Source organism: Podarcis liolepis (genome assembly GCF_965112155.1).
Source record: "Podarcis liolepis genome assembly, chromosome: 11".
In the NCBI taxonomy this organism is placed as follows: Eukaryota; Metazoa; Chordata; class Lepidosauria; order Squamata; family Lacertidae; genus Podarcis; species Podarcis liolepis.
Genome location: NC_139565.1, coordinates 21,877,043 through 21,895,039, shown reverse-complemented (window position 1 = coordinate 21,895,039; position 17,997 = coordinate 21,877,043). Strand labels below are relative to the sequence as shown.

General features: G+C 41.9%; 2 protein-coding genes and 2 long non-coding RNA genes across 7 annotated transcripts in view; 2 read left to right on the top strand and 2 right to left on the bottom strand.

Annotated features, from left to right (window-relative positions):
• Positions 1–781, top strand: part of AP3S1 (adaptor related protein complex 3 subunit sigma 1) — a 24,664-nt gene extending 23,883 nt beyond the window's left edge. For 2 of the 3 annotated variants that reach the window (XM_083464673.1, XM_083464672.1), the window contains exon 6: positions 234–781. In XM_083464673.1, coding sequence (XP_083320799.1) covers positions 234–362 — 129 coding nt within the window. In that variant the 3' untranslated portion in view covers positions 363–781. The remainder of the gene's footprint in view (positions 1–233) is intronic. The other variant, XM_083464674.1, reaches the window with a different exon arrangement.
• Positions 1–17,997, bottom strand: part of LOC310688325 — a 26,041-nt gene extending 8,044 nt beyond the window's left edge. Inside the window, exons 1-3 of one of the 2 annotated variants that reach the window (XR_014516843.1) lie at positions 17,817–17,997; positions 16,920–17,506; positions 5,821–5,924 (exon numbers count right to left, since the gene is read on the bottom strand). This is a non-coding gene — a long non-coding RNA (uncharacterized lncRNA). Of the gene's footprint in view, positions 1–5,820; positions 5,925–15,388; positions 15,526–15,875; positions 17,507–17,816 lie in introns of those variants that run through there. The other variant, XR_014516844.1, reaches the window with a different exon arrangement.
• LOC310688286 (craniofacial development protein 2-like) lies at positions 7,747–9,870 on the bottom strand. Its single transcript, XM_083464620.1, has 2 exons — positions 8,453–9,870; positions 7,747–7,877 (listed from the first exon to the last, which is right to left on the bottom strand). Exon 1 carries the CDS (start codon positions 9,689–9,691, stop codon positions 8,690–8,692), a length of 1,002 nt encoding a protein of 333 aa, XP_083320746.1. The 5' UTR covers positions 9,692–9,870; the 3' UTR covers positions 7,747–7,877; positions 8,453–8,689.
• LOC310688358 lies at positions 9,926–16,101 on the top strand. Its single transcript, XR_014516890.1, has 2 exons — positions 9,926–9,963; positions 16,011–16,101. It is a non-coding gene; the product is annotated as an uncharacterized lncRNA (long non-coding RNA).

Sequence of the window (17,997 nt, the reverse complement as noted above, 5' to 3'; positions counted from 1 at the left end):
CAAGTTGCCATTGCACGTGTTAACCATGTTTTGGAGTTTGTGTGAACTGCTTTTTTTCTCGTTAAATACTTCAGAGTAGTCCATTTCATTCCAATCCAAAATACCATCTGGTTTTTCTAATCTCGAGTCTTGGTGTCTGTGTATAATTATTTATGGTAATAAAGTCATCCTTGTGGTATGCGACTGAGTGTAATGTGCGCCATCTTAGTGATATCTTTTTCTTCTGTATACAGGCTGGTTTAGCAGGAGCCCCAGCCCGGGCTGTGTCAGCTGTAAAGAATATGAATCTTCCAGAGATCCCAAGAAATATAAATATTGGTGACATCAGTATAAAAGTGCCAAACCTTCCCTCTTTTAAATAAATTGTGCACTCCAGGTAAAAATGAAGAAGAAATAGAAGTTGATCGCAAATGTTTACCAAACCACTGTTTTGCTGTTTAAATAAAAGGTCATGTTACCCTGTAGAAATCCTTTATAAAATTATGTGAAGTTGATTGTGCTTTGCTTAGTGAATTTAAAAAGAGTGGGTGGTTTGTGATTTCCAAATAAAATTCCTGTGCCCATCTAAAGCAAGCATATAATGTTCTGGAAAAATAATTCAAACTGTTTATTTACTTTGTATGACATGTTTTTTTGTATAGACTAAGCTCTGTAATTAGTACAGCAGTCCTGTATACATTCCTTCAAGTTATTTAAGATCCTGATTTAAATGTCGCATGAAAGCAATTCAGCTGTATCTTCTCTTGCTTTTTAAATAAAGTCATAACTATGTGGACTGCAATCATTTGTTTGTTACCTTTGTGGATAGCAATAAGTGACTGTTCCATACTGTATTAACCTTAAAGTCTAGTGTATATGTCACTTGAGATGAACTCTGACCACAGATATGCTAGTTTTCAGTCAGAAATCCTGACTTCAATTCAGTGTAGAAGTTCTGTTGCAGAATCTGGGTTCCTACAGTAATAACAGCACATAATATCAAAGTGCATTAAAATTGGATCATAAACCATTTGCAATTGTGAAGTGTAGGGAGGAATTCAGTGTAGTGCTAAATTAAAGTTCCTTAGTAGTATACTAGTTGAAGTAGCAAAATGTCTTACACGAGAGGAGGCACAGGAAGCCAGCATGGTTCTTGTGGCTGGCTGCGTAACAGATTGCTGTAGCCCCAATACTTCCTGTTGCACAAGCTTTCACTAGCACAGCTGCTGCACTGTACAATCATTCAAACTGTACAATCATTATTCTTGCCTTTACACTAGTGCAACATCCCTTACACTGGCAGCCAGAGAACTTTTAAGTAACAGAGAACAGTAAAGGAAAACACCCTGGAGCCTGACATTTAATAGGACTCTGGAACCTCCTTTTCATAATTTCTTACTTAAAATGAAATAACTATAGATGCATTAAGGGTTGGGATTTAAAAAAAAAAACTAAATAGCTTTTGTATCTGGTTAGCCAAACCGAAAAGTGACAAACATACTTATTTGGAAAGAAGCTTAAGATTCTTAAAATTCAGAGTTCTCTGAGCCTGTTTCAAATAAAGCTTCTTGGCTGGATTTTTATTGCATGCAAGGACCTAATGAAAGCTCTTGCCTTTTTCTTTCCACACCCATGTAATCAAACATGTTCTCTCTAGAACCATAAGCTCACTTAGATAATTGGTATTGAGCAATAGGTTGCATGAGAGATTTTGAGGATTTGAGTACACAAGGCATTGTTTTCAGATAGATTTTCCACAACAAATAATGGAACAATTTAATGAAGGAGCACATGTATTTTGGGGTATGCAGCTGAAATATTGCAGGCATATCAGAATAACAATCTGCATTGGGAGCAAGGTGATTAGTTTTGAAGTATGAAAATTATTGTTGAGCACACGTCTGAATAGAACTGGAAGGAAAACGGTTACACTTGTATATCTGGAAACTAATTGGGTCTGGAAACAAGCCTTTCCATGTTATGGAAGGCTTTATAATATGTTTGTAAAGCTGGTGGTTGTTTTTTAATTCATGGATGAAAGGGACCTAATTTCAAGTGAACATGTTCCAAAAGACACTGTCTTCTAATTTTCAGTTATTTTAAAACTTTCTGTAGGGAAAAAAAATGGTTCTCAGTTGTCCCAGTTTTCTCAGATGACATAACTCATCAATAACATTGTTTGAGCTCTCTGGTGTAAGGGAATACACAGGCAACTTTGTTCTCTGGGGTACCCTATGTGGATCCTCCAGATATTGCCAGATACTACTCCCATATTTCTGACAATGGACCATAATGGCTAGGGCTATGGGAGTTAAGTCTACAAACACATTGAAGGCACAATGTTGACTAGAAAGGTCACTATGGAAGGGTTAGGGGGAGGTAAACTTGGAGAATTCTTGAACGTGTGTATTTTGGGGTGAAAAATAAAAGTACCCTTCCTATCGCTAGGCTGCATGTGGGTAATACTTAAAATGGCTAAGCACTTAGGAAGGCAGTGAGCTTGGGTTTTGGGAACAGATAAGGCTGACCCAAAGCTGGGTACTGAAGACAACCAGTGCCAACTTCAGAGATCCAGGAGGATATCAAAGTTTATTATGAGGCCCAGAAGAATTAGTGAGGGAACATATCTGCTCTCTGTTCACTTCTGCCTTGTCCAAAGAGGTTCTACCACCAAGCCCAAAAAACACTGACAGCCAGAAATAAAACTGTTGTAAAAGCTTTAAGCATATGTTGGCTGCTCTCCTCAGTTTCATAAATGTAGTCCTGGGGTCTAAATGTAGATAAAGACCAGTTAAAGTTTATTGATGAGCTGATTCTGAAAGAATAGGAACTCTGCAAATATGGTTTTTGGTTTAAATGCAGGAACCTGGCTTTGTAGCTGGCACAACGTATCTTTTTTTTTTTTTACATAGAATAGTTTTAAGTCTTGTTCATACTTAATGTTAATTAAAAATACTCTGAAGGCATGGGGTGCTTTCTGACTTCATTACACTAGCATTCTCTAATTCAGCAAAGATGTTGGTCTTCATTCTTTTGCAAAACAATAAAAGCAGGGCGTACAGGGGCAAGCCACAGGAATTGGGGGAGAGGAGCTATCAAGGCTTGAATGAAAGAAGTGACTGATCAGAAGGTCAGCGGTTCGAATCCCTGCGACCAGGTGAGCTCCCGTTGTTGGGTCCCAGCTCCTGCCCACCTAGCAGTTCGAAAGCACATCAAAGTGCAAGTAGATGAATAGGTACTGCTCCAGTGGGAAGGTAAACAGCATTTCTGTGCGCTGCTCTGGTTTGCAAGAAGCGGCTTAGTCATGCTGGCCACATGACCTGGAAACTGTGGACAAACGCCGGCTCCCTCGGCCTATAGAGCGAGATAAGCGCCGCAACCCCAGAGTCATCCACGACTGGACTTAACTGTCAGGGGTACCTTTACCTTTACTATTACACAGTTTTCACACCCCCCCCCCACTTCAGTCCTTCCTTTTCTCTACAGCAGTAGAGAGAGCTGCCCATAGAAAGCAGAAAAATCCAGGATATCCCTGTAGCTGTGATTGAGCTATAGGAAGGTGAATGAGATAGGATTGTACTCTCCCAGACCCTTTCTTGCAAAGAATAGAATAGAATAGAATAGATTCTTTATTGTCATTACACAAGTGCAACATTGCACAAAGTGCAACGAAATTGGATGCCATCCCTTAAAACAACAAAAGCAAAACAACAACAACAACCAAACAAACCACATTCCAGCCACACCCACACCACACCCATCAAACTCCCAGGTCACACTATCGAGTTACAGCATTCAAAAAGGCCACAGCTCTTGGATAGAAACTGTTTTTCAGTCTATTTGTCTTTGACTTGATGTTTCCATATCTCCTGCCCGAAGGCAGTAGTGCAAACAGACCGTGTCCCGGGTGAGATGAATCCTGCAGGATGTTGTTTGCTTTCCTAAGACAACGGGAACCGTACAGTTCTTCCAAAGATGGGAGAGGATGACCAATAATCCATTGGGCTGTGGTTATGACCTTCTGGAGCACCTTCCTCTCCCTAGCTGTACAACTGGAGAACCAAGCACAAATACAGTATGTAAGAATGCTCTCTATGGAGCCTCGGTAGAAGGACACCAGCAGTCTCTCACTCAGATTGTTCTTCTTTAAAAGTCTGAGGAAATAAATTCTCTGCTGGGCCTTCTTCACCAGAGCAGTGGTATGTGCGCTCCAAGTCATGCCCTGATCGATAGCTACTCCCAAAAACCTGAATTCCGCCACCCTATCCACCCGTTCCCCGTTGATATACAAGGGCTGAATGTCCGCCTTTTTTTTTCTGTAATCCACCACCAATTCCTTGGTCTTAGCCGTATTAAGAGCCAGATTGTTCTCTCCACACCAAACACAGAGCCGCTCCACCTCGTCCCGATAGGCGGACTCATCCCCTCCTGAAATGAGCCCTACCACCGTAGTGTCATCAGCAAACTTGATGATTTTGTTGCTGGAATAGATGGCTGTACAGTCATACGTATAGAGAGTGTAGAGCAGGGGACTCAACACACAACCCTGTGGTGAGCCGGTGTTAAGGCTAAGGGCTGTGGACATGTGTGACCCTACTCTAACCCTCTGAGAACGTTCTGACAAAAAATCCAAAACCCAGAGACAGGTGGAGTTGGAGAGTCCAATCGCCTCTAGCTTGGACACCAGTCTATGGGGGAGGATAGTGTTAAAAGCAGAGCTAAAATCCACAAACAGCAGCCTCACATAACTCCCCGGCTGCTCCAGATGGGACAGAGCAGCATGGAGAGTGGTATTGATGGCGTCTTCTGTGGATCTATTTGCTCTGTATGCAAACTGGTAGTTGTCAAAAGTTGATGGAAGACAGGAAATAATGTGACGGCGCACCAGTTTCTCAAAACACTTCATGATGATTGGAGTCAGTGCAACTGGTCTATAGTCATTCAAACTACTGATTGTGGATTTTTTAGGCAGAGGGACAATAGTTGACGACTTCAGGCAGGGTGGGACAATAGACTGGTGTAAGGACTTATTGAAGGTCATCTATCATGGCAACCAAGGCGGTTTCTGTTCCAAAACTGGGCCTGAAACCAGATAAACTTGATGTTCTATTGAGCAGTTTGCGTACATCCCCTACAAATGTGTTCCGACATCGCATATTGGGTGGCTTCTCTATTCTGTTTTCTAGGCTGTTGCCGGAACATTTCACTGACCACTTCTTATTCAGTGTACTAATTGCTTCCTGCCTTGTCCCTAACCATTTCTGTTAAGATTTTCATAAACTCTATAATCACTAAGTGGGTGGCCATAATCTCAAGCCTAGCTAGAAAAACAGATACACAATATCGTCAATCTTTGTTTGGTTTCCTTTTACTGTATACACCATGGTTAAGATTGCTCTTCTTGTTTTCAAAGTTTCTTAAGGGCTTCTTTCACATCTTTGCTTCCCCATCTCTTGGGGAAAAAAGGAATGCAGAATTACTTAATCATTCCTCAAGCTAAATTCAGATTTATGCTATCCTGTCCATGGGGTTTTCTGTTCCCTTCCCCAATAACTGCATTGAGATTTTCAAAAGTTCAAATTCTTTGCAAGCTAAGAAGATGGGCTAAGTTGAACTATTGAACTAGAGCCAACTATAGGAACTGGGATGTAGGGGATTCTTGGAGGCTATGTGAACCTTAAAATTAATTGATATTCTAGCTTATCCATGATATGAAAATTCTATATAATTCTAACATGGCATACATTTAAATGTTTCAGCATGTCTTTTTAAGAAACAGCTTTACTCTCTTAATGTACAGAGAGGTGATGACATATAATCCAATGAAGATGCAAAATGTACCTGTGGAAGCCAACTTTATGCTGTGCCTGTATCAATAGGATTTCCTCTGAGTTGCTGCTCCACTCCAGACCTGTTTTTCATGCCAGGGCTAAGCTCCAGTGTGTCTGGAAAAAATAGAGAAAATTTCTAGCGTCAGGTCTTGGCTTCTCGGGATGCACTAAAACATTTGCACAATGTGCACAAAGAAACTTGTAACAATTGGTTTTATTCTGTTTTTTTTAATAGGGTTAGAAAAGGTTAAAAAATAATTGAATAATTGTAGGGGTCAGATGGGATTACCATGAGGAATTATAAAATATACATCAAGCCATCGTGTCCACGATGAAGACATTGTGTTGACTGGGTTTGATATATTGACAATAATTTCTGATTAAATCCCATAAGATTCTACATTCATGCCCTTTTGATGCCCTTTTGACTCTACTGCCTATTTCTCTCTCCTCACGCGTACACAGCAGTTGCTTCGCCAGGCAGGCTTCCTGGGCCATAAAGATAGTAGGCAAGTTCTTTGATGTCGTTTTCTTATATATAATCTTAGGATGTTAATCTTAGGGCCAGGAAACAGATCTCACATGAAGGTGATACTGATTGCTATCCTCCTGGCCATCCTCCTTACCATATGTATTGCTTGTTTATGACCTCCGGGGTTGCTGTATTCGCTCCTTTGTAGTATTCATTCATTTACCCCAAAAGTATGCATGGATAACTAGTGTTTATAGCTTAACTTGTCCCCACGTGGGTTTGTGGAAATGCTCAGAAGAAATCTGATCGGTTCTTACGAACACTCTGTAAAAAGTTCTTTTGTGAATAAAAACGGCTTGGGCTAGGGGGCTGCGGCATTCGGACAAGCACAGAGAGACATGATTAGACGCACTTTTCTCCGAGAGCCTTGCTGGTCAAAGCCTCGTGTCTTGTTATTAATCAGGGTCCAGTCCTTCCTTTACTTTGCAAACGCAACAAGTAATATACTTCAAAGTAGTTCAGTGTGTTTTCATTTCCATTTCTTTGCATTCAAAAAGGGTGCCAAACATGCACACAGCTCTTGGATTTCCTATGAGTCGTAGGTTAATGACTGCAATATAGAAAACTGAAAGGTTGCTTCTACATTATTTGCAAATGCTCACATTCTTATCCTAATATTGTGGGTTTCAGACATTTTTTGAAACATCATACGTGCTTGCCTTTTGGTTATGGAAAGCACAGTCTTACCTGCTATTTGCAAATGATAGAACAATCTGTTTGCATTAGATTAGAGGTTAAGTTTGATTATCTTGAGCGGAACTATGTGCTTCAAGAACTTCTTGTTGGCTGCAAAATTCTGTTACATGGCAGATATCTTCAGACACCTGAAGGTTCTCATAAAGATAAGAATGTGCTAGCTAGCAGATTCCAAAAGGGGTTAAGCTAGAATCCGATGGATATAACCAACAAGACTTATTTAGACTGGGTTGTATCCAACCAAGTTCTTCTGAGAGTAGAATCTACTCAGTAGATCCACTGACTAGACCTGCTAATCGTTTAGTCGTGTCCGACTCTTCGTGACCCCATGGACCAGAGCACGCCAGGCACTCCTATCTTCCACTACCTCCCGCAGTTTGGTCAGACTCATGTTTGTAGCTTCGAGAACACTGTCCAACCATCTCGTCCTCTGTCGTCCCCTTCTCCTTGTGCCCTCCATATTTTCCAGCATCAGGGTCTTTTCCAGGGAGTCTTCTCTTCTCATGAGGTGGCCAAAGTATTGGAGCCTCAGCTTCACGATCTGTCCTTCCAGTGACCACTTAGGGCTGATTTCCTTAAGAATGGAGAGATTTGATCTTCTTGCAGTCCATGGGACTCTCAAGAGTCTCCTCCAGCACCATAATTCAAAAGCATCAATTCTTCGGCGATCAGCCTTCTTTATGGTCCAGCTCTCACTCAGAAGTAGATGTCTTTCTGGAACTCTCTAGCTTTCTCCATAATCCAGCACTTGTTTACAATTTGGTCTCTGGTTCCTCTGCCTCTTCTAAATCCAGCTTGCACTTCTGGGAGTTCTCGGTCCACATACTGCTTAAGCCTGCCTTGGAGAATTTTAAGCATAATCTTGCTAGCGTGTGAAATGAGTGCAATTGTGCGGTAGTTGGAGCATTCTTTGGCACTTCCCTTCTTTGGGATTGGGATGTAGACTGATCTTCTCCAATCCTCTGGCCACTGCTGAGTTTTCCAAATTTGCTGGCATATTGAGTGTAGCACCTTAACAGCATCATCTTTTAAAATTTTAAATAGTTCAGCTGGAATACCATCACTTCCACTGGCCTTGTTATTAGCAATGCTTTCTAAGGCCCATTTGACTTCACTCTCCAGGATGACTGGCTCAAGGTCAGCAACCACACTACCTGGGGTATACGAGACATCCATTTCTTTCTGGTATAGTTCCTCTGTGTATTCTTGCCACCTCTTCTTGATGTCTTCTGCTTCTGTTAGGTCCTTTCCACTTTTGTCTTTTATTATGGTAATCTTTGTACGAAATGTTCCTTTCATATCTCCAGTTTTCTTGAACAGATCTCTGGTTTTTCCCATTCTATTGTTTTCCTCTATTTCTTTGCATTGCTCGTTTAAGAAGGCCTTCTTGTCTCTCCTTGCTATTTTTTGGAACTCTGCATTCAATTTCCTGTATCTTTCACTATCTCCCTCGCATTTTGCTTGCCTTCTCTCCCCCGCTATTTGTAAGGCCTCGTTGGACAGCCACTTTGCTTTCTTGCATTTCCTTTTCATTGGGATGGTTTTAGTTGCTGCCTCTTGTATAATGTTATGAGCCTTCATCCATAGTTCTTCAGGCACTCTGTCCACCAAATCTAAATCCTTAAACCTGTTCCTCACTTCCACTGTGTATTCATAAGCGATTTGACTTAGATTGTATCTTACCGGCCCAGTGGTTTTTTTCTACTTTCTTCAGTTTAAGCTTGAATTTTGCTATAAGAAGCTGATGATCTGAGCCACAGTCAGCTCCAGGTCTTGTTTTTGCTGACTGTATAGAGATTCTCCATCTTTGGCTGCAGAGAATATAATCAATTTGGTTTCGATGCTGCCCATCTGGTGATGTCCATGTGTAGAGTCGTCTCTTGTGTTGTTGGAAAAGAGTGTTTGTGATGACCAGCTTGTTCTCTTGGCAGAACTCTATTAGCCTTTGCCCTGCTTCATTTTGAACTCCAAGGCCAAACTTGCCAGTTGTTCCTTTTATCTCTTGACTCCCTACTTTAGCATTCCAATCCCCTATAATGAGAAGAACATCCTTCTTTGGTGTCATTTCTATAAGGTGTTGTAAGTCTTCATAGAATTGCTCAATTTCAGTTTCTTCAGCACCAGTGGTTGGTGCATAAACTTGGATTACTGTGATGTTAAAAGGTCTGCCTTGGATTCGTATCGAGATCATTCTATCATTTTTGAGATTGCATCCCAGTACAGTTTTCGCCACTCTTTTGTTGACTATGAGGGCCACTCCATTTCTTTTATGGGATTCTTGCCCACAGTAGTATATGTGATGGTCATCCGAACTGAATTTGCCCATTCCCGTCCATTTTAGTTCACTGATGCCCAGGATGTCAATATTTATTCTTGCCATCTCATTTTTGACCACATCCAACTTACCAAGGTTCATGGTTCTTACATTCCAGGTTCCTATGCAATATTTTTCTTTACAGCATTGGACTTTCCTTTCGCTTCCAGGCATATGCGCAACTGAGCGTCCTTTCGGCTTTGGCCCAGCCGCTTCATCAGCTCTGAATCTACTTGTACTTTTCCTCCGCTCTTCCTCAGTAGCATGTTGGACGCCTTCCGACCTGAGGGGCTCATCTTCCAGCGTCATAACTTTTATATGCCTGTTGTCTTTGTCCATGGAGTTTTCTTGGCAGGGATACTGGAGTGGCTTGCCGGTTCCTTCTCCAGGTGGATCACATTTGGTCAAAACTCTCCACTATGACCTGTCCATCTTGGGTGGCCCTGCATGGCATAGCTCATAGCTTCTCTGAGTTATTCAAGCCCCTTCGCCATGGCAAGGCAGTGATCGATGAAAGGGAGACCTGCTAATACTGCCTATGAATTTCAGTGGGCTAATATTGTCCATTAATTTCAGGTTGTTTCCCATCTGCATTAAAGGCTGCCTTACAGGTGAGTACATGAAGCATTTAAGTGTTGCAGGAAACGCTGCAATTTTGGAGTTGGTGTATTTTGAAATTGTTTTATGCAGTTCTGTAGCAAAGTTCTCCTAAATAGAATATAAACAAGACAATCCACAATGGCTCAGTTCACCGCCTTGACAATCCCTTAAGAATAGGAATAATGCATTTCTGAATATTCATCTGCAAATAATCATAGCTGGAACAGCACACTTCCAGCTGGAAAAATAAGCCTGGCAAGATCACAAGCATCTGCCTATTTCTTTTTATCATGTGCTTTTAATTCAAACCAAAGAAAGGAGGACTGTTGATTCATTAGTTAAGATTTAACTCTGCTCATCCTGAACTACATAGCTCATGCAGAATTTACTCTGCAGTTACTGAATCTAGAAAATTGTTTCCCTTAACTGCTCTCCAATGGTTTATAAAAATAAAAAAATGGAAATGGAGGTAACAGAGGGATTTGCATCATCAACATTAATACTTTTAACAAATCTGGTGGCAGCAGATCCGAGAAGTGAGATGATATGGGGCTTCTTGAGAAAAATGACCTAAGAACAGCAGGGAAGGATGAGACGGGTGTGCAGAAAAGAAGCTGAAATGCAAGCCAGCAGCCTTCTCTCAGGTCTAAGCAGATGAGCATCATCTGCACTGTAAATTATCAAAATACAATTATGCCATCAATCCCCATTCGCTGAAGCCATCTTACTACAACAATGTCACAGCAGGCTTACTCATTGTTATCTAAGAACTTTCCTTCCCCACAGGTCCTTGGGGACAGAGTCCTTCACATGATTCATAAGTCATTCATCTTCATTCTAAGACGGAGACTCCCTGTGAGTAGCCATCAGAGTTGAAAAAGTGAGGGGGAAAGTTATTTCAACAGAAAAGCAATCAGAACAAGCCAAAACTGCCTTAATATTTTCCTTAAATAATTACCCCTGCCAGCCTCACTTCCAGGAACATAAATGAGCTACAGAATTCTGGTTTCTGATTTTTGTGATACATTTCACTTTTTGCCACTCCTGCAGAATCTGTGTATAAGAAATATACTGCATTTCTAGTCTCTTGGCACGATGAAATAAAATGCTCAACCGGTAAACAAGACAATTATTTGTGAGAAATAGATGGTGTGCAGATAATCTATTTGGGGCTGCTCCCAGTCCTACTCAGTAACCACTCTTCTGTAAGGCAGAAGTGGAATTGCAACTGACTTTAAACTCGCACAACATCGAAACACAATTGGAAGCTGGTTTAAACAAATCAGGATCTTTGTGAAGATGTCTATGTGACAGGAAGAGGAGGGAATGGCTGCAGGAGAAGAGAGCAGGCTCAATTCCTCCTTTAATGGTGGATGAAGCTGGAAACTGAATTGACCCTAGAAGAGCTGATGTGTGCCATATTTTCATTATCCTTGTGCATTCTCTGAATACTAATAACCATCAGATTTGATCTAAAAGGGTTTCTTTTAGACTTCTAGCCACTTTACAATATTTTGTTGCACTTCCAAAGTCTTATAGTCAGACAAAGGCAGGCTTAAGGCTGTACAACAGTATCAGTAGCTGAGCCTGGTTTTAGCATCTATGCTGTATTTTTATGTTTAACAACTTTGATGAATTGGGGAAAGCATTTGAGATAAATAGCACAAACTAAGTGTAAAGTCATGCCAATGATAACCGCAAAACAAAAGTCTTGGCACTTCTAAGTCGTGGCTTTGCATGTCATAACTTTAAATGACTGCTCTGAGGCTTATAAGCTGTTCCTATTAATACAGAACTGGTTTCAAAGTTGAGAGATGATTCCCATAAAATATGTTTTAGTAAAAACAAATGCAATTGTGCTTGAGCTCTCTGCTGCATAACTCAGGGATGGGGAATATCTAGCCCCTGGTACAACCTTGGCCTGCCAGGGAATACTATTTGGAGCCTGAGGTCACTTCTTCAAAGCCACACCCGTCTATCAATCAGCTGGTATCATTGGGTGGTGCCAGGTGATGGGCAGCCGTGCTGATTTAGCAGCGCGTTCCCCGCAGAGGATGTGTTGGTGAAGCAAGCCCCTGCAGAGAGCAGGACTGAATTCTCCACTCAAAACAGAACTCCCTGCCACTGTGTGGGTCAGCATTTACAGATGTTCAGGATCACCTGCCTGCCTATCAGTGACATCATAATGATGTCAGATGGTTGGTAGGCAGATGGCCACCTGTAAAAGCCCATGGATGGTGGGAGATAAAAGATCTGGACCACTGGGTCAAAAATGTTCCCCACCTTGGTATAATGAATGCATTCTTTACTGAATACATACAAGAACTCCTGTAGTGTTACTGATTCTAGAGATTATCTGGCTTGTACAAGTACAGCTATGGCAGTCTTGAAAAAAGGAACTGACAAGAACACAATTACTTTTTCTGTTATGATTTGCTGTTGTGTGTAATATTAACAACCACAAACTGAACAGCTAAATGTACTTGGGCAGCCAGATACCCTAAGGGAAGATGGAAATAATAATTTCCTACTATTTCCCCCCAGTGTGTGACAGGTACATTTTCTAACCAGGTATCTGAACCTCTATGTGTAGATCAGGTATAGGCAAACTCAGCCCTCCAGATGTTTTGGGACTACAACTCCCATGATCCCTAGCTAACAGGACCAGTGGTCAGGGGTGATGGGAATTGTAGTCCCAAAACATCTGGAGGGCGAGTTTGCCTATGCCTGTGCAGATACTATAAATTCTACCTCGATTAGAAGGTAAAACATGGTCTGCTTTCATATTGTGCTTCCAGACTGTGGGATTCAAGTACATGCCGGCAAATTTTGGCTGCATAATTAAAGCTGATTTGGTCTTGTGCAACAAGCCCACTTTCCCAAAAGACCATATTCTTACAAGAAGGAAAGTGATGTAAAAAAATGTACTGGAAGGTACAGATTTATACTTGCTTGACTGATCTAACTTCCCTGCAAACAAATCAGAATTAATGCTTGATAAACAGGTTGTCTGGAAGCAATCATTCTGTCTGTACTAAGATAGCCCTGCAATTGTGCATCCTGTAATTCAGGTGGGCACTACTGCTGAAGATGACACAGTATGGACTGCTGGATTGGATGTGTATTTATTTGATCCCATTCCAAAATCTCAAAAAAAAAAAAAAAACAACACCTGTCCATTCAAACGGGCCACAGATCCATAGAGGAAAATGGAGGTGTTTGTGAGACAATGTTAAATTGTTTGCAAAACGTTAAAATGCAGAAAGTGCATCCCACTCTTTACATCACATCAAGAATTAAACATCTTCAAGTGAAACACATGGAGCCTCTACCAAATGATTAAGCAACAGTCAGTGCTATCCAGCTTGCTGTCTGTCTCAAGCCTCAAGATGACGAAGGCTGGATGTTCTGCCAGGAATGGGCCCTGGAACAAAGGCTATAGATTTCTGGCCAGTTCTGTTCACAGTTGATATGCAACCACATGTTGTGGTGAGATACAAACTATTTGTCTGGATCATGATTCTATAAGCCTGTTGCCTCCAGGAAACTTTTCTGAATTGACATGTAAAAAATGCAATACTTTTAAACTTGTTCATAAATTCTCTGGAGTTAGAAGTGAGCAGTGAGATGGTCAAGTTTGCTGATGACAACAAATTATTCAAGTGATTGGGAGGGGATCCAAAAGGATCCCTCCAAACTGGGTGAATGGGGATTAAAATAGCATCTGTAGTTCAATGTAAGGAAGCAATACACACTAGGGCAAAACTTCCTGACTCCGTAATTACTAATAGGGTCAAAACTGGTGGTGACTGAGATCATGGGGTAATAGGGGAGAGCTTGATGCAACAGCTGTAAAATAGCTAAATTATGGCTTATGGGATCATTAGAAATGAATAAAAAACAAAACTGGTAATATCATAGTACCCTCATACAAATCTATGGTATGACCACATCTGGAGCACTGTAATAGTATTGCTGCACTTCAGAATGATACCGCACAGCTGGAAAGCTGGAAAAGGGCAACAAAACTTATAATGCGAGTGTGAGCAACTTTCCTTTCGGAAAAAAAGGATGCACTGTTTGGAGCTGATGCTTATGTAGCCAAAATGGCACCGCTGACAAACAAGAGGAATGAATTAGCAGCACTCTGAGGTTTCCCAAAGTACAAAAAAGAACATGATATTCTAAAGGAAATTTCAAAACATTTTAAAGAGGACCGAGCATACTCGGTGTTTGTGAAATGCAGACTGAGTGTTGGGGACAAGAAATGCAAAACCAAGTGGGAGGAGGAATAAAATTGAGTATTTAAGAGGACACAGCTGACTCATCCACAATGCAGCAGCTAGACTGGTGACTGGGAGTGGCCACCGAGACCATATAACACCGGTTCTGAAAGACCTTCATTGGCTCCCAGTACGTTTCCAAGCACAATTAAAAGTGTTGGTGCAGACCTTTAACGCCCTAAACGGCCAAGGCCCAGTATACCTGAAGGAGCATCTCCACTCACATTGTTCTGCCTGGATACTGAAGTCTAGCACCAAGGGCCTTCTAGCGGTTCCCTCACTGCAAGAAGTGAGGTTACAGGGAACTGGGCAAAGGGCCTTCTTGGTAGTGGCGCCCGCCCTGTGGAACACCTTCCCATAAGATGTCCAGGAAATAAACCACTATCTGACTTTTAGAAGACATCCGAAGGCAGTTCTGTTTAGGGAAGTTTTTAATGTTTGATGTTTTATTGTATTTTTAATATTTTGTTGGAAGCTGCCCAGAGTGGCTGGGGAAACCTAGTCAGAAGGGCGGGGTATAAATAATAAATTGTTGTTGTTGTTGTTGTTGTAACACTAAACAGGAGTATTCCACACTGTCCAATTTTGTTGCACTTGGCAGCGCCTTGCTCACTCAGTTTGCCAACTCTCAATTTAACTCCTTAGAACTTGCCTTCCTAACCCCATTCAACTTCTAAGCTTGCTTTTCAGCTCCCCAACTTCATATCTGAAGCTACTTCTCTCTTCTGTTCTGCAGTCCTGCTTTGCACCTTCGGGTCTTTCTCCCTGCTTTTATGCAACCACTCCTGCGTCTTCCTCCTCCCACACACTGCAGCTGCTAGACACCCTTTTCACCCTCTGGCCAATTATGAAGCCACCACCCCTCCTATTCTTCAGATTCCATCATGCCCCTGCTTTTATTTTCAACCCCATTCCTATGCCTCCTTCTCTCTCCTTTTTTGTAACCTTATTTGCACACCATTTTCACCTTTACCTCTTTTTCTCTCGCTCCTCCTCTTTCTCAGCTCCCCCTTGCACACAGACTACCCCCCATTTCCATGCCGATTCGCAGCGCTCTTTGCATAAACACACACAGCGTGATGATATATGTCACCGTATTTTTAATATGAACACTGTTATGAGTTTGCAAGTGCCAGACATATCTGATCCCTGACTGAGCCTGGAGATGGGAGGAATTTTGAGGCTCATTTGGCCGACATGTAGCATTCAGTGGGTTTCTAAGGGAGCTTTCAACCCCAACCTCTGGGCGCTCTCATCATGGGCACTGTAGTTCATAACTTCTGGATGGCACTATGTTGGCTACCAGGGGCGCGGACTTATAAAAAATATTGGGGGGGCCCGGGAAAGCTCATGAATAATAAATAAGCTCATGAATATGCAGATAAAGTGGCACCGCCTCCTCGTGAGCGAATAGGGGAGAGCGTGCTGCGCCTATTAATCAGCTCCGAAGAAATTGGGTGGAGCTTTTGCTCGGGAGGGAGGGCAGGAGGCATGCAGCCCGACTCTGTGCATTTTGGGCTGGGAGAGGGGCGGCGGTGGCGCTCTGCTGGAGGGGCGCCTGAGATTATTGGGGGGGCAGAGCCCCCCCAAACAAATTTTTGAGGGGGCTCGGGCCCCCTCAGGCCCCATGGAGTCGGCGCCTATGTTGGCTACCCCTATTTTACATAGCTACCTGTGGTCAAGCCATTATTTTTACTCAGATACACAGCAGTACAGTTTATGGCTATCCTTGAACAGTAGTCCTCTTGTAATGTCTTTTTTTTTTTACTCAACAGGATTTCAAAACTGTGCTTAGGGTGACGGAGGAATGGAAAAGTTGTTTGTGGTTCAAGAAGGACAGCAGATAAACATAATGCATGCTCAGGGTTTGGGTTTTTTTTGTATATGCATCTTTTCTATCATAATCAATATGGTGGTGACTGAGATGTAAGGCGATATGCAGCAACTGGTGTCCTTTATATAAGAAGCAGATGGAGGCTGTCTAGTAGAACTAAACCAGGATATGATAATGTAAACTAGTATTTAACAAAACGAATGCGAACGTTTTCTTGAGTTCTGCATTCCTGCATGAATTTAAATTGTTTTCCAGATGTCTTCAAAACAGCAGGGTTGAGCAGATAGGCGGTGAACAAGCAGTGGTCAGGGTCTCAGAAGTGGATTTAGCTCAGTGCTCCCATAAATACAGGTTATTTGTATCATCCGGGCACCACATTGTACACATTTTTATGAACTCTTGTTTATGTAAACTGTCCCTCTGTTTTCTCATATTAACATTTACTAGCTTTATACTTAGGAGAATGAGACATAAACATTTGCATTCTTGGGGTTGAAGGGGTGGGGGGGAATCAGCTCCAAAAGCGTAAATGATTTTGCATTGCTAGGATAATCTAAAATCCCTTGTCTGACTAAAGGTCCCTCCACACCCCCAAGCATTGCAATATTTCTGGATTTTACACTGTGTGCTTTATGTCTCTGCTTGTAAGGAGACTGCTTCTTTATAGATTTTGATATCCAAAAGTTCTTTACATGGATACACAAGACTGTTATCACAGGTGCATTACTGAAACATGTTTTACATCACATGTATGGCACAGGTGCACATGTCACAAACTGGGACTGGCGATTTAGTTCCTTCGCTTCTGTATGTATATTCAGTGGTCTTAAGCACTGCATGGACCACCTACCTTCAAGACTGCATCGAGTGCCAATGCACACATGGGTAGCTACAGATCTTATTTTTCCAAGTGTGCTTTTGTGCGCATTCATCCACACATGAGCACTTTAGACTCTTATCTCAATGTTTTCCATCCACACTCATGGGCAGTCCTTAATGGAATGTATTTCACTGTGGGTTGTTGTTGTTTGTACTTCCCCACTGTCTCCTGAGTTCAGGAAACCAGATGTCCATTGTGGGCATGTGCACAGGTATTTGTTTATCTGCATGCATGGCCAATTGTTTTTCATAGAATTGTAGAGTTGGAAGGGACCCCAAGTGTCATCTAGTCCAACGCTCTTCAATGCAGGAATCTCAGCTAAATTATACATGACAGATGGCCATCCAATCTCTGCTTAAAACCAAGGCAGGAGAGTGCACCATCTTTCGCGAGAGTCTCTTCCACTGTCAAACAGCTCTTCTTCTTGATGTTAAGTGAGAATATCCTTTCTTGTAACTTGAACCCATTGGTTCGGGTCCTAGCCCGAAAAACAAGCTTGCACCATCCTCTGTGTGACAGCCCTTGAGATATCTGAAGATGGACAGGGTTGCCATATTCTGAAGAGAAACAAAGAGGACACAGTTGCCGACTTTTACTTTTAACTATGGATTGCTATGACGACTCTACCCACGAAAAGGTGTCCTGGAAAAAGAGGGCATATGGCAACTCTTCTCAATTATTCCAATACACCAGACTTATACAAAACAGCAGGTTAAAAAACCCAAAGCCTTGTGTTGCTTGGCCCAGTCAGCCGCCCACTGATGAGCACCTCGTCAATGGGAAGAGAGTTAGATAGATGGCATCCAACAAAAATGTTATGAGTAAACAAACAAACAAACAAACAAACAAACAAACAAACAAACTCACCTACACAATGCACTTCAGTACCTTCAGTTGGGTAACATATCATTTTATATTGTTGTATTTCCCTTCACCACATTATCCACGGATCGGGAACATTAAACTTAAACGGGGGAAAGTACAGACTGTCATTTATTTGGATGAGTACAAGGTCCTGCTGATGAAACCGAAAAGGGTGCACACCTGG

Excerpts from the sequence above, each read along its gene's own strand:
- LOC310688286 (XM_083464620.1), bottom strand. The coding sequence starts at position 9,691 with ATGGACAAAGACAACAGGCATATAAAAGTTATGACGCTGGAAGATGAG.